Here is a 15,648-nt window from a genome sequence, read left to right as displayed (position 1 = left end):
TTCGAAAATTTTCGAATTATTCGAAATTTTTCGAATTATTCGGGAACTTTCGAATAATTCGATTTTTCAAATTATTCGATTCGAGTTTCGAATCGAATATTAATATTTCGTAACGGAACGAATAATTCGTAAGTTCGAATTATTCGCACACCCCTAGTTAAAATGTGTTCTTTAAAATCCTAGAATCCAAAGTCTAGATTCGGAATATCATACTTAATCTATGAAGCTTCATAACTTAGGAACAAGTTGGGCAGAAGTTGGTAAGTGATCATTTTACACAAGTAATTTTTTTCAATGAATTATTAAGATTTCATACTCATTATCAGGCCGGTATAAAAATATTGGATTTAATAACGTTATAAACGTAAGGTTAAAGTACAATTTATAGAGGTCAACTGGTCAATATATCGATACAGGACAAACCTAACTACGATTGACATATCCTCACCGTAACTCGACCTTTAGTTGAAAACAATAAAGGTGTAACTTTTGAAGTCCTGATATTGCGACATTTATGGCAGCAGGCTCTCCCCTCCCCTCCACAGGAACAAAGCCCGGGTCAACGACCACCGCTCGCCCGCTCCTGGTTACAGTACACTCGGATTTTATAATAACCACCTTGCTTTACTTACCGTGCCTAATACACTTGTATGCACTTTTGTCCTTTAAGTTTATGGTATCCTGGTACCTGGTAGGTACTATCGGAATGGAACAATTTTATTTATTATAAATATGTACGTAATTGTAAACAAATAAGGAGAGATACTTGGCCACCCAAGTGGAAGGTCCGAGGAATCAAAGACTTCAATCAAAACTTACCTTTTCCTGTGCCTATTCCAAATTAATTACCATTTACCTTACGAAAAATTTTAATCGAATCTTTGAATTGAATGAATAAATGTCTAAGAATTCTTCCTGATCTCAAAAGTATATCAAGTCTACCGATTTTTACTTCCACATTCTTGTTTCGAATGGGATAAGCCCTTATTTTATTTGGAGAACAATGCCCAGCAGTACGCCAATAATAGGTTTACGTTGATGTAATTAATATGCCGATAAAATACGTTACCCCAAGGTGTAGTTACATACGCAGACATCAATATCACCACTTAACTTTATTTATCCAAATAAACCATACTGGCAATTACTATAAACACTCGAAGGACCGGTTTTCTGCAAGCTTTTACTGATATTGTCGCAACCTATACCTAGGAAGTAATTAGTCAATGCCATTCTATCCTAATATAGGAAAGCGTACATTACGCATTATGTTTCAATATACTTACGATTAAAGGAATCATTAATTATTTCTAATAAGATTGAAGTTTCGTTTCCAAATAATTGTCCTCTCAAAGCTCATACTAAAACTGCCAAAATCCTCACAGAATTCAATTTCAGGACAAATTGGTTTACGCATTGTCTGATCATCTTTTCCATACAACTCTAAAATTTCATGACAATCAGTCCGTCCTACGTTATAGGTACCATAAATACAATATTTCCTTATTTTATTGAGAATACGAATTCCCCTAAATTAATTTCGCCAAATTGTTACTAGATTTTAGAACTAAAATATTAATGTTACTAAGACTAAAAATAAACTTTGTAATTGAAACTTAACGTAAACGTGCTTTATAATTGTGTGAACTGTATTCAAAGAAAGTAGGTAGGAAGTCAAAGCCAGCTAAACAATAAGTTGCATAATGTTGAAAGTCAACAATAATAACATTAATGATGACTTAATAGAAAGGATTTTGATTGTGCGATTGTCATGTTCAAAATTAAGTTATTTTCGCACGGAAATAGAAAATAAATGTACAAGAGCTAATAAAGTTCTAGACACGACAGAAAAATGAAAAATGTTTTCAACTTCATGTTAATTAATATGTGATCAGCATGTTATCGTTTTTATACCCTTTATGGAAATCATGGCAGGACATGACATGGATTTTTTTTTAATATTGATTAACAATGATTGATAAAAATTACAATTTGAATAGTTAACATAAATACATTAAAATAATAAAAATAGATCGTGAAATTCAAAACCAAGATAATAATAATTAAAACAATGTCCATGAGAAAACAAAAAACAAAGAAAGAAAGGGTAAGTACAGTACCATAGAATAGAAAAATCGATAAGTAGTGTACAGTAAATATCCAAATTAAACCTATTAAACCAAATTCCAAGTCCAGTCCTAATGAAACCTATCGAAAAAAAAATATTTATACGTCAGTTTATTATACCATTCATTCATCACGCATTCGTTTCACTGTAGTGCAGGCATTCTGATTAGATTGTCTTCCATTCCTCAGAAAAGAAGTCAACATGAGTCAACATGTATAATTACTTACTTATTTATTTTTATTTATTTTATTGATCTAATTAGAATGGCCGAGGCCACTTACACTAACTAGATAGATCTAACATACAGACAACTCAATATAACTGGACATGGTAAAGGCTACACCCAGGGCCGGATTTAAGGGAGGGCAACCGGGGCGGCAGCCCCGGGCCTCCACAAAAGAGAGGCCCCCACAATAGAGACATCGGATTTTTTTTTTAATTCCGACTAGTAAACATTAGTAAAAAAAAATATCTTTCCCTTTGATATTTTTTTTCGCTGCTTTACCTGTATCTACAGTAGGTATTTTGTACAAACATGAATACTAGAAGAATCTACCTGCGTTTCACAATAAAATATTTATTGAAAAACTCAACTAAATAAATTGTTCATTTTATTCGGAAAATAATTTGGGGCCAGGGGGCCTCCACTCCTTTGTTGGCCTAAGGCCTCTAGACCTTTAAATCTGGCCCTGGCTACACCCCAAACTTGTGGCCTGCCCATTGCCACTTGTGATGGTTAAATATTATGTTAGTTAAAAAAATCCTAAAACCGAGCTTAACTCCTTGTTTTCCGAAATGATTAAAAAAAAAGATCCTTTTACGAACCTAATATTGACCCTATGACAAAAAGCAAAAATATAACAACATAACTTTGATTATTTTCTTTTTGGAGCACCTAAATATAGGCAAGAATTTCTTAGGTATCTCCATAAAATGCAAACGTTTTATAACAATACTCGTTTTACGACCTTCAACACATTCAAAATATGCATCGTTTGTTAGCTTAGGTGCATTGAATGTCATACTCGGCTATTTCAACCAACTTTAGGTAGCTATAACCACAAAATTATTTAATGGAAATCGTATTTTATTCCATTGTAATAAAACTTTATCACTATAGGCGTATATGTTCATAAAAACTTGTTACTTGAAACATATGGAACATCGAACAATACCATAACACGACACTCAGTACAACGATGTGCGTTTTTAAATTTGCTTGATTTTGTACAATAGTTGATGTCGTAGTAATTTTTGTAAGCTAAGAAGAGACAGATGTGTTTTTAGTGTTTTTTTAATAGCCTAAAATATTACTTATCAAAGTGGAGTGTAATAATGAGTCAGATTCGACCTGAAAACCGGCATCTTCTACCAAATCCTAATGAAGTTACCACTATAGACAACGAGGTTGATATGGAAATGTACGTAAACCCGATAGATTCTATTATATATTTTTATTTTAAATAGACATAATAAAGGAATAAATTAAAAAAATACGATTACGAATAATTTACGATTTAAGTAACAAGATTCAGGAGGGAGAAGAGTAGAAGAAGATGAGTAGGAATTTACGCTGGTTATAATTTTAATAAACTGTTTATGAAGTTTAAATGAAAAGTATTTGTTTTATTAAGAACAAAAAATTACCATTCATCGACTGTGTAAACATTTTTCGTTTCTTCGTAGGTAACACCTAACCTTTACCTACATACGTGCACATGTTACCATTATGGTACTACTTACTATCGATGGTCTAATAAAATAAGTATTTTTCTCTAAAATATGTGCAGTTATTAAATTAAATAACATTACTGTACTTCAATTATTATTTTTTTATCATAAATTGAACTTTATTCTATTCTCTTATTAAATAATAATAATACAGAAGGCATGAGAAAGAATTTTGTAACGTCGCATATCTACACAAGAATTCATTCTTAAATGAACGTAGTTTAAGAATAACATTTTCCAGTTTTCTAAAGTTATCATAGCAATAATTAACTATGGATCCCTGGTATATTTAGTATTATTGCAGTGTCTCTATCATCGCCAATTTTGCCTAATACTCTCGGACGTACTGCCTCTTTGGATAACACCAGAACTGTGGTTGATTACAGATGTGTGCGGCACTTGCCATTTTCAGGAACAAACCCAAATTCTACCTACGATCAAAGTATAGCAAGTATAGCAACTGATTAAGTATGTATTTTTGTTCCAGAGGCGAGAAATTGTATGTAACGGCAGACAAGCGCGGTGAGAAGGGCGGATGCAAGCGACCCCTGTGCTGGACGCTCCTGGGGCTGGTGGTAGCGGCTATCGTTGCACTCATTGTCCTTGCAGCCAGTAAGTACTGTATTAATATACTGTTTCATTTACATTTACTGCAACCTTTTGAGAGGCATCTAGCGTATAACACCAATCTGCTATAATTAGTGTAGTTATTTTCAAACTTTGATAAATTACTGCAATGATAAGTCAAAAAACAACAGCATTTTTTTTAATTTATGTATACATTTTAATTTATTTTTTAGATTGAAATTTATTAGTTTTACTACTAGTTTTAAAACTACTAAAACTACTTCTGACGGAGAGATAATAACTATTGATTAATCATAGTATTTCTCTCTCCGTCAGAAGCAGATTCTGTAGTTTGATTGTATAGTTTATTAATTACCAATATTTCGATAATTCTGCACTTCAGGTCACTTAAGTAGTGTTTAATGTTAATTACAGCTGGAATACTGTTCACCAATTCGCCAACACCCTTGGAACCGTACAACTCATCAGTCAGTTCAGCGAGAGCTCTCGGCGGCATCGGACAAGTTCACAGCCACGACCACGATCACGACCACCACGGCCACGACCATAACCATCACGACCACGATCATGATCATCACGACCATGATCATGATCATCACGACCACGACCATGATAACGACCACACTCCGTCGCCGACCACGCAAAGTGTACCCGAAACACAAAACGATGAACACGATCACTCAGTTTTGTCAGAGGAGTCCAGCGATATGTCTATGTATGGTAAGAAGATACCCTTATTACTATTTCTATTCAATGCAATGACAAAAATCCACATGTTTTCTAGATTTACAGATAATTTTACTAAGGTTAATTGACGGTTAGAAAAAGTAAATTTCTATTTTGTATCTTAATTCCCTCATCTTTTGCATCGAAACACTTGGATTATTTAAATCAAATAAAATACTATTATTCATTCAAGAAACTAATATTTTCAAAGTATTTTAGTGTATATATGATTGAATATCATTACGATAGACGGAATTATGATCACCTTGCCTGCGCCATGGAAGGGCTACCTCGGATCTAGTGTGGAACAATTAAGACATCTAGAGGACGAATTTAAATAAAATATCGTAAAATATCTCTTAAGTCTCAATCCTTGTATCCATGACACCAATAATTTAAAGGAGGCAGAACCTGTTGTGGTTCGACTCTGGCGACACCGCTACCACACCTATTTCTGCCTCATAACAGCATTGTTAAACGCTGCTGTGTTCTAGTTTGAAGGGTGTGGTAAGAGATACATACTTTTCCGAGGATCGGCGCATCTGTGGCCGACTTCAGGTAGGAATGTCTAATCCTATCTGAGGTTGATTACAGATGTCCATGGGCGGCAGTAGCCACTTACCATCAGGTGGACTGCATAAAATATAGTAGGTATAAGACACAACATGGCAACATTTATTCATATGACGATTAACGAGATTTTTATTTCCAGTGCCAAAGACCGTGGAGGGAGAATTGAGAATTGACAACAAGGACTTTGTATCAGCGCTCGAGGACCCCGAAAGTGAAGAATACAAAGAGTTCACGTCTAGCTTCAGCCACGCGTTGAAACGCGCATTGTTCGACCGGAGCACTATTGATAACGGAAACAATGAAATAATGGTCGAAGTGGTCCAGATCAAGTGAGTTACCATCCATTGTTACAAATAATTGTCTGAAAGTATGTTATGAAGATATGTATTATGGCTTCTAAATAATACGTTTCAGTCCTTGTTTGTTTGTTTTTTCCCATTCATAATAACGTCCTATTGTGTGTTTTAGTGTCTTTCACTAATTTCACGTGCCTTCATAAAAATATCACAAATATGACGTCATAAATCGAGAAAAAATAATATACTTAAAATTTATTAGAAAATTCATAGACTAACAATTTCTCTTAATTCTTTTTGCAGGGAAGGCTCTGTCATCGTAACCTATAGAATACACTGGAAGCCAAGAACCAATGCGGTACCTAATGAAGATCTCCTGACAGCGAACACATTGAAATCTACATTGGACGAGTATCTAGACAGAAACAACAGAATGATAAGCGTTTACCACATCGCAGAGGACAAGATGGCAACACGGCCTGTCCTTGATTTATGTCAGATAAGCAATAACGACTGTGAGTACGGGTGCGAATTTGACGATACAACATTAGATTTCACTTGCACTTGTCCCCATGGACAAATTCAAGACATGAGATCGCCTAAGAAATGTATATCCATATTAGATACAAACCGACAACAAGATAATAACGATCATACAGAAAAAGACCTGAAAGTACTAACACTAGGAGACGATGCAGGCAAAATGAAAGGAATACCTGAAGAAGAAAAACCAGACACACAAACCGTACACATGGCCGATGACGAAAGGATGTTTGATTGGAAAGAAACACACCACGAAAATCCAGAACCGACGACCGAAAGTGATTCAGACTTAAACTTTTCGCATATATTCGGCCATCCTCGCAGTAACTCTGCCGATATTGAAGCTGAAACAACAAAACCAGAACCGGAGCCCACGGCTGAACCTAAACCAGAACCGGAGCCCACAGCGGAACCAAAACCTGAGCCAGAACCCACAGCTGAACCAAAACCTGAACCAGAGCCCACAGCTGAACCTAAACCAGAACCAGAGCCTACAGCTGAACCTAAACCAGAACCAGAACCCACAGCTGAACCAAAACCAGAACCAACTGCTGAGCCTGCATCAGAAGAACAATTTGAGCCAAAACCTGAGCCAGAACCGACAGCAGAACCAACTTCAGAACCTCAACATAACACTGAAATTAAAACAGACTCTGAATCAAGTGTAGGGGAACCAAAACCCGCTCCTGAACCGTCACCTGAACCAGAAGCAGTTGCTGAGCCAACGGCTGAACCAGAACCAACTGCTGAACCAAAACCGGAACCCACACCGGAACATGAATTAGTAACTGAACTCAAACCTGAATTCAATCCTATCCCTCAGCCCACGTCTGAACCAGAGCAATCATCAGAACCTGAACCAAGCTCAGAACCTAAGCCAGAACCGGAACCTACAATTGAACCTGAGCCAATAGAACCTGAACCAATACAACCTGAACCAATAGAACCAGAACCAACTGCTGAACCAAAATCTATTATTGAAACTGAAGTTGCATCTGAACAAAAGCCTGAATCAGAATCAACTGTGAATTCAAAATTAGATACAGTTTCATCAAACGAATTTATGTACGAGCCTAATTCCAAAATCGAACCTGAATCTACTTCTGAACCAAATCTTGTAACTCCAGAAGTCAATAATGATAGTGGTATGGACCTAAATGGCGATTCAAATGCAGTCAAAGAAACTACACACGCCCCACAAAAGGGAATGGAGAGTGAACAAATAAACGACTTAATGGAAAAAGAAGAAGAAATAAAACCAGAATCAGAAGATAAACCAATAATGCAAGATAATAATATGCCACCAATAGTTGCGCTCTCTGAATCACAACCTACTACAGAACCTTTCCACTCCGCTGAGCCAAACGATTCCAATGAACAACATACAACAGAGCTCACAAATTCCGAAATATCCGGTTCAAATGCCGAAAGTGACGTCAAGTTAAACGATATGATGCCAAAAGAGACAACAACGTCTAGGATTTCGATATCTGAACCTAATATAATCAATGAGCCTTCGTATGAACCTAAACCGGAGATTATTTCTATACTAAGAGAAAGTAATGAAAAAACTAATGACACTCTTTTCAGCTCCGGCGATGATGACGATTATTTATCTTCAGATAATGCTAACAAACAAGAGTCACCAAACATGAATACCAAGTTATCGGAATATCCGGTTGCTCCTACAGAAATGGTTAGTGTTATCAACAATGAAGAAAGTGGTACAGAGCAAAGGTCATCAAAAAATTTGAACGGTGAATTTACTTTTGATACAACAACTACGAAACCTGTTGTCCTGAGTAGCAATGAAGAGGTTACATTTGAACACATTTCAAAAACTGAAGAGAAGTCTGCAGAGAGTACGACAAAAGTAAATGATGAAATCCCGATGACAACATCTATGATGAATGAAAAATTATCTGAAGTATCAACTGAAAATGCCGTTGTAGCTACTACTTTACCCACTGATACTATGAATGAGAATGATGCTCCTAAAGAAGAAAACTCAGAAGTCATGGACGAATTACCAAACGAAAATAAAAATAAAGAGGAACCCGCAAAACCGGAAACTACCACATCCCAAATTCCAATTTTGGAAGAACAAATAGAAAACGAATATTCTATTAATAAGCAACGTCCAGATTCTGTAGAGGATAAAAATCTGATGGACATTTTGGATAAGAAAAACGAAACTGATACACAAATGACTACCACAACAGAAAACCAGATGCATATTGAAAATGACGTAACTTTTGATGCCATTAACATGCTTTACAATCGTTCTTCAAAATCCATCGAAAACTCAAGTGTGCAACAAGTAACTGACGCCATTGTTCCAACTGAGTCAACAGAGGCAAACGACTCAGACTGGCTCTCTGAAACGATAACTGAAGTAGGTTTCAAGGATGCTATTAATAAAATGGAAAATCGTGAAACTACGGAAACAAGCGTCAGTAAAATAGACGAAGTAATAAGTCGTGGATTAAATAAGGACGATTTCGAACCAGATTATCTGAATAATATGGGATCCAACAACAACAAATCGCTTGAGCAAGATGTACCTATGTATGGTATGAGTCACGACTATGATAATGAAGACTTAAGGGTTAAAAGAGTTAATGCAGAACAAAAAGAAGCAAATGCAGTTAACAAAGCAGTGAACGAAGCGAAGAGCCCAATGGAAACAAATTTTAATATGCCTATCGAAACAACCAGCGTAACTACAGTAACGCAGTATATTTATAAATCGTCTGAAAGTTTCGAAAATACAACTTTTTCAGACGAGGATGACCATTTTAAACCTATGAAGGAGAATGATGACGATGAAATTTCGGATATTCTAAACAAAGTAAACAAAACAAATAAAACTGATGATGTAGTAGCAATTCCAACTTCAACTGTTGCCACAACTATGATCTCAATGGATGAAAAACAAGATAATATCATTTCAATGGAATCACCAGACAAAAATACAACAAAAGTTAGCAATCTTAATGTAACAATATACGAAATATCAAGTCATAATGGAAACCATTCTGTTCATACTCCAAATCATACACATCCTCAGTCTGCTGAATATGAAGATCATGAAACAGAAATGAATCCTTTCCTACCAGAAGCCGAAAATAATAAAATTCTTGTCAAGAAACTTCAGGAAGGACACGATTTGGAATTGGTTAATGTAAATGAAACGCAAAATGAGAACGCTGAAGAACACGTTCATACGTCAGATCATTCGGCGAACAACGATATGTCCCAAATAAATAACGACGTCGCTATAACTAATATGACCAGAACAGACAATTTAGAAGAAATGTCAGGAGCAGCAGCAGTGCCCATGACTACAACTACAGAAGAAAACGCACTTTTTAATGAACTGCTAATGGGTGGAAACTCACAATCCAATGAAGATAATTCACGTGCGAATGACGAAGTTAAAATTTCGACGTCGCTATCTATAGAGCATAGTACCGAAATGGCCAAGCAGGACAGAGCCCATGAAGTTTTGCCGATATCAACTTTCTTACAAGACACAGATGATTTAGATTTTACAAAACACCTAAGTGAACGTAGACCCGCTCAGCTTGAAAACAACTTTAGGTCCGAAACTACAAACTTAGCCGAAGCAATGACCTCAACTCCAAAGAAAGCGACTGAAGATGACGATAGCGATTACCTAAGTGTAGTTCCCATTGAGCCAGAGAAACTTGAAGAAAAAGGAGCACTAAAAGACTACAATAGTGAAAACATTCAAGAACTTAATTATATTAGTGATTCGCCAAAAAAGAGTGATAGAAGGACATTAGACATAACTAATTTGGAATCTGTAATTAACAATGAAGCGTAGTATATGATCGTAGTCTAAGTTACATATAACGAAATAAGTTTGTACATTACGATTTTATTTCCTGTGATTTTATCGAACAATAATATCCAAGAGACTAATACCAATGTAAAAAGTTTAATGTTTTATTGGTTTCGATCAAATCAGGTTTCTTTGCTAAGGTTCCAATGACCCTGAGCTTACTAACACTACTAAAGATATTTTACCCGTATATATTGTTATAAAATAAGTAAGTATATATTTTATTAGACTAGTCAAATTAGAAAAAAAATCACCGTCATCTTAAGGGTCTTAGGTTATTTATTGCTTCAAGTGTAGGTGCGGCCAAAAATTTCGTGTGTCAACTTATATTTATTTCAAATCCTGTGCGGATTGCCGAAATAATGTCCTATTTAAAATTGTTACCATAGATAAATGTATAATACTATAATAACACAAAAGTTTTTTGAAGCGACACGTTTAGTTGAGAACATTTTTATACGTAATTTTTCGTTGTGACGTATAATTTCCTGCCATGCCGTGATGTGATACTTTGCGGATGAACTAATATACATTCCATTCGTACATAAAAGATAAATAATTAAGTGATACTTACAGAACTTAGGTCTGATTGTAAAATAATAATTATTATAGATCTTGTTAACTAAGATATATTTTGTATAATATGGTTGAAACTGTAAAGAAATATGTTGTAAATAAATTTAAAGTTAATTATCGATTCTTGATGTTTTATTTTTACCACGCTTTTATTAGCTTGACCTGTAAGTATGTATGTATGTGTGTATGTATGTATGTAACGGAATCTTTGAACTCGATTTTTACCCACTTTGAACAATCCGATTATTATAATTAATTTAAAATTTTGAACAATTATCAAGAACCGATTACAATACACGATTTTAATAATACTATATTATTTCATTCTCCTCATCAGGATAGTCAAGAATCAGGATTAACAATTTTCCAATTGACAATTGTGCGATTTTAGCGTGGTTTTTAATTTTTAAACTAGGTACTTAAATTATATGAAAAACACATGGGATTTATAAAATATTTTTTTATTGGTAACATTTTATATTGTAAGTACATAAAATACACTACATCACAGACGAGTTTAAGCCACTGTTAACAGGCTGTGGGGTAATTTCATCAATCTCTTCAGCAGTGACTTGTTGGTCATCAACCAGCATTTTTGCACATAAACATTCTTCACTTATTGTACCATTGCCACTTACAATACACCTTCCAAGTACTGCCTTACAACTATTAAATGGTACAAAGTTTGACTCATAGTGCTCATTTTTATTCACCTTAATATCAACATTGACACTTGCGAATAACTCTAGATCGGAATCAAATGTATCTTTTAATTTGATGCTTCCGTCCATTTTATATTCTATTTCAGGTATGGCACTGTCCATATTGTTTTGAGAACTGCAAATGGTTTTTAGTATATTTTGTTTGGTATTGGGACCACTAGAGGGTCCAAAATAGTTACCCTGTAAGCTAACACTACACTCACAACCTTCACAGCCCATATTAACAACTTCGTTAGTAGGAATAGATGGTTTAAATGGTTGTAAATTAGATTGCACATTAGTTGAATTGATATTTTCATTTGGAATTAATATATCGTCATAGCAATTATCTACTGTTGTTTTAATTTGAGCACACAAACAGTTATCCGAAGAATCTGCGCTCATTATACAACCTCCCAAAACTGATTTGCAATCATTTATATCTGGACTAATATTATTCAAATCAGTATTGTAATCTCTCTCTATGTCTCTGTCTTCATTTATACTTGTATGTTTTGTTTTAGATATGAAATCTTCAGTATTTTGATTATATTTTTCATCACATTTTAACATATTCTCCTCATCCAAAAGTCTATCTACACTTTCTGCATAGTCTGTACATTGGACACTATCAGCTGAAACAAATAAACCTACGATAAATAAAAGATATAAATTAAAAATAGTTGCCGAAAATAATGGTTAATGCTTACATTTAAGAGAATCTTCAAAATCACTTCCAGATTGATTTAAGTCAGTAGTTGGTATTCCATTCAATTTAATATCTAAAAAGAAAAATAATGAATAAATAAACAATTGTCTTTGTAGCCCAAGCTTATACTAAATACAATAACAACTATACAGTCACATTTAATATAAAAGCAAGTTTATACATTGCAAAATTAATTATGTAAAACTTACTATGAGTTCTCAAGAGGTGTCTTTTCCTGGAATATTCAGTTGAAAATTTCTTCTTGCAGCCAGTCTCTGTACACTGCAGCCATTTCTCTGGTTCATGAATTTTCATGTGAGCCTTCAAGTGATGAAATTGTATGAAACCTGAAACCAAAATCACAGCAAAAAAATTATTCACTTGCATCTTTACAAGGAAAATAATTATCCAACTTTTTGGTTCCATGATTCATCACCTCTAAATACATAAACATACAAAATTAGTCTTATTTTTAATAAAGCACACAAGGATCATTGTATCATATTAAAAACATTGTAGGAGCGTAAATATTTAATCTTTAATAAAATTATGAGGATAAAGACACGCTTGTACAACGAAAATAGAATGAGCTTTTATTTATTCAACTTTGTTATCATAAGATAATTAAAAGGCACAAGCCAGATTATTCATTGCTATTTAAAGAATATTATACACATAATATGCTACATTAATTGTTTATAAATTAATGTTATAATTTCGAATGTGGTAGAACTCTGTGGTTCGAGTCTGGTGGCACCACCTATTCTGCCTAATATAAGCAGTGTTAAGTGATGCTGTGTTTTGGTTTGAAGAGTGGTAAGGGAGGCACACTTTGCTGTGACATTCCAGCTTATTATTACTCACGGGAAGCGGCGCATCTGTCGCTGAGGTTAGATGTTCTAATAAGTATGTGTAGTCTACAAATACGCTAATTGGCCAGCACGTAGGACTATATTCTCATCCTTCTCATTCTGAGAAGAGACCTGAACCCAGAAAAATATGTATTACATACAGATATTGTACACACCTTTCTTACATATTTCGCAAAAATGCTGCTTACTGTTGGTATGCGTCAACTCATGGTGTTTGAGGTGATGCGGGTAATTAAATGTTTTCTCACAACCATTGTGGCGACAGTGATATTTTCTCTCCGACTTAGCGTTGTGTATTTTCTCATGTTTGCTAAGTGCCAACTCACTGTGGAATTCCGCATTACATTTCTTGCATGTATACTTCCCTGAAACATTTCACATTTGTAGAGGAATATAGTTAAAACATAAATATTTATTTAAGATTCATGCTACATCACAGTAGTTTTAAGATTTTCATAGAAAATACCCTAAACATTGTATATACAACCTTTTTATTTGTATGTATTAAATGTCTGCAAATTGGTTCAGTCAAATCACTTTGAAATTTAGCAAATTTTGGATATAAATTAGAAAACAGCTGGTATGTTTAGATTTCACATAAATAATTGTTGATTAACAACTAAAAGTTTTAAACAAATAAGCTTAGAAAATGGCAGTTAAAAACACAAATACACACTTCCATTTCATAGATTTGTATAGATAATCATGTTAAGAATTGTATACCCTTATGTGCATATTTAATGTGGCGATTCAACAGTGATTCATCCCGGAAGCTGCGGCTGCAGTGTGTGCATTGGACTTTTCCTGTTCTCTGGTGTTGCTTCTCATGTCTTTTTAATGCTGAGCTGTAATATAAAAGAAATATGTTTTGTTAATACATGAAGATGATTTTGAAGGTAGTAGAACGTTTTCTGGTTCGACTCTGAGGGCACTATTGCCACACTTATTTCAGCCTAAAAACAGTGGTGCACTGTTGTGTTCTGCTTTGAAATCCTTTTCAACACTGCTCAAATACATACTTATCAAAAGAGACGTACATCTGTAGCCAACCTCAGGAAGAAATCTAATCTTATCTGAAGTTGAATACAACTGTTGAACAGTAGAAGCCAAGAAGTGTATTGCATACTCATTTGCCACATCAATATTACAAAAAAGTGAGCAAAAAGTATTAAAAGCAAAAACAAAAAACATTACATCATAAAATTGTTATAAGGGTGTTAACAGTGGGTGATGACTACTTATCATTTATTTATTTATTTATTTGTTTCTCATCTTGGTTCTTGTGCCTTATTATGTATAAAAAAATTGGAGCAACACTCATATTCTGATATGATCTGTATCTTTCCTTAGGTGCCCAAGACCTAGTAACCAATGCTTGCCAAAGCCGTACTTGAATAAAATAAATGATTTTAATGAAAGAACACTTTATTGTATAAAACAATGCAACAAGTAGGATTAAGTTTTAGAGCATTATCAACCATCTAACCGTTAAGTGACTGAAGTGGATTAAGGTGGTGTGAGCATTTACTATTACATATTCTTTAAGAGTTTTTATCAGTTATGTAATTATGTCTTGTCGTCAACCAATTACTCCCATGCTGCTCTGCTTAGAATTCGAATTTTAAAATTAATCACTTTGTTCACCTTTGAGAACTTTTTATTTTTAAATCTATCTTGCCATTTGTTTTCTTAACAATGTTTTTATTCACCACTATATCAAGTGGTGATTTATATTTAATATTTACATAACTTTAAAAATCACAGGTGGTAAAAATTCGCACCTTAGCAATCCCCATTGAGAAATCGAATTCTTCACCACTAAGTCATCACATTACATTTATCACAGGGATACAAATAAGTACTTGTATATACAAGATCATTTATACTTTAATTTTTAATGAAAATTAGTTCAGCTCTACAGAAATAGTTAACTTACATAAAACTAAACTTCTTATTACAAATTTCACATTGGAACCGTGGGCTGTGACTGATCTCATGCCTTTTCTTCTCACTTTCATACTTGAATTCCTTATCACAATAACTACAGCATAACTTATTTGTCATCGTTCATTTTAAGTTTAACTTGAAAACTAAAATATTAATAAAACGTAAATACTTTTATATTAATGACTAAACAGTTTCTAAAAATAGTTTCAGTATCTAAGTACAATGTTTTGCCTTTATCAATTTAATTTATTATTTACTTCGCTCACATGAAGTGTCACAATTCCGTATTCACAAACGAAATGATATAGAAATGTCAAATGATTGATATAAAAATTATGTCAATGTCATAAAGCCTCATATTTCTAAACCTCATAGATAAAACTATCTGTA

At 34.1% G+C, this 15,648-nt stretch overlaps 2 protein-coding genes across 3 annotated transcripts in view; one reads left to right on the top strand and one right to left on the bottom strand.

The window, feature by feature from the left end:
* The window catches only part of LOC140747230 (uncharacterized), a 78,938-nt gene extending 67,788 nt beyond the window's left edge, over window positions 1-11,150 (top strand). For both annotated transcript variants that reach the window (XM_073079533.1, XM_073079532.1), the window contains 4 exons: window positions 4,347-4,471; window positions 4,862-5,167; window positions 5,886-6,075; window positions 6,346-11,150. In XM_073079533.1, the coding sequence (XP_072935634.1) occupies window positions 4,347-4,471; window positions 4,862-5,167; window positions 5,886-6,075; window positions 6,346-10,435 (4,711 nt within the window). In that variant the 3' untranslated portion in view covers window positions 10,436-11,150. The remainder of the gene's footprint in view (window positions 1-4,346; window positions 4,472-4,861; window positions 5,168-5,885; window positions 6,076-6,345) is intronic.
* Window positions 11,151-11,473: 323 nt separating this feature from the next.
* LOC140747231 (uncharacterized) lies at window positions 11,474-15,556 on the bottom strand. The gene is made up of 6 exons (XM_073079534.1): window positions 15,248-15,556; window positions 14,035-14,156; window positions 13,467-13,676; window positions 12,649-12,786; window positions 12,441-12,512; window positions 11,474-12,365 (listed from the first exon to the last, which is right to left on the bottom strand). The coding sequence occupies exons 1-6, from the start codon at window positions 15,373-15,375 to the stop codon at window positions 11,530-11,532; spliced, it is 1,506 nt and encodes a 501-aa protein (XP_072935635.1). The 5' UTR covers window positions 15,376-15,556; the 3' UTR covers window positions 11,474-11,529.
* Between the last annotated feature and the right edge of the window lie 92 nt (window positions 15,557-15,648).

The sequence above is a fragment of the Epargyreus clarus genome, unplaced genomic scaffold (assembly GCF_041222505.1).
Source record: "Epargyreus clarus isolate Ecla_fem2 unplaced genomic scaffold, WU_Ecla_fem_2.2 ptg000014l, whole genome shotgun sequence".
Lineage (NCBI taxonomy): Eukaryota > Metazoa > Arthropoda > Insecta > Lepidoptera > Hesperiidae > Epargyreus > Epargyreus clarus.
Note: the sequence above shows the minus strand (reverse complement) of the source record. Positions and strands in the feature narration are given on the sequence as shown.

Excerpts from the sequence above, each read along its gene's own strand:
- LOC140747231 (XM_073079534.1), bottom strand. The coding sequence starts at position 15,375 with ATGACAAATAAGTTATGCTGTAGTTATTGTGATAAGGAATTCAAGTAT. Across the intron at positions 14,157-15,247 it reads AATAAGAAGTTTAGTTTTAT|CTCAGCATTAAAAAGACATG; the intron begins GTAAGTTAACTA and ends TTTATATTACAG. Across the intron at positions 12,787-13,466 it reads TTGCGAAATATGTAAGAAAG|GTTTCATACAATTTCATCAC; the intron begins GTGTGTACAATA and ends TTTTGGTTTCAG.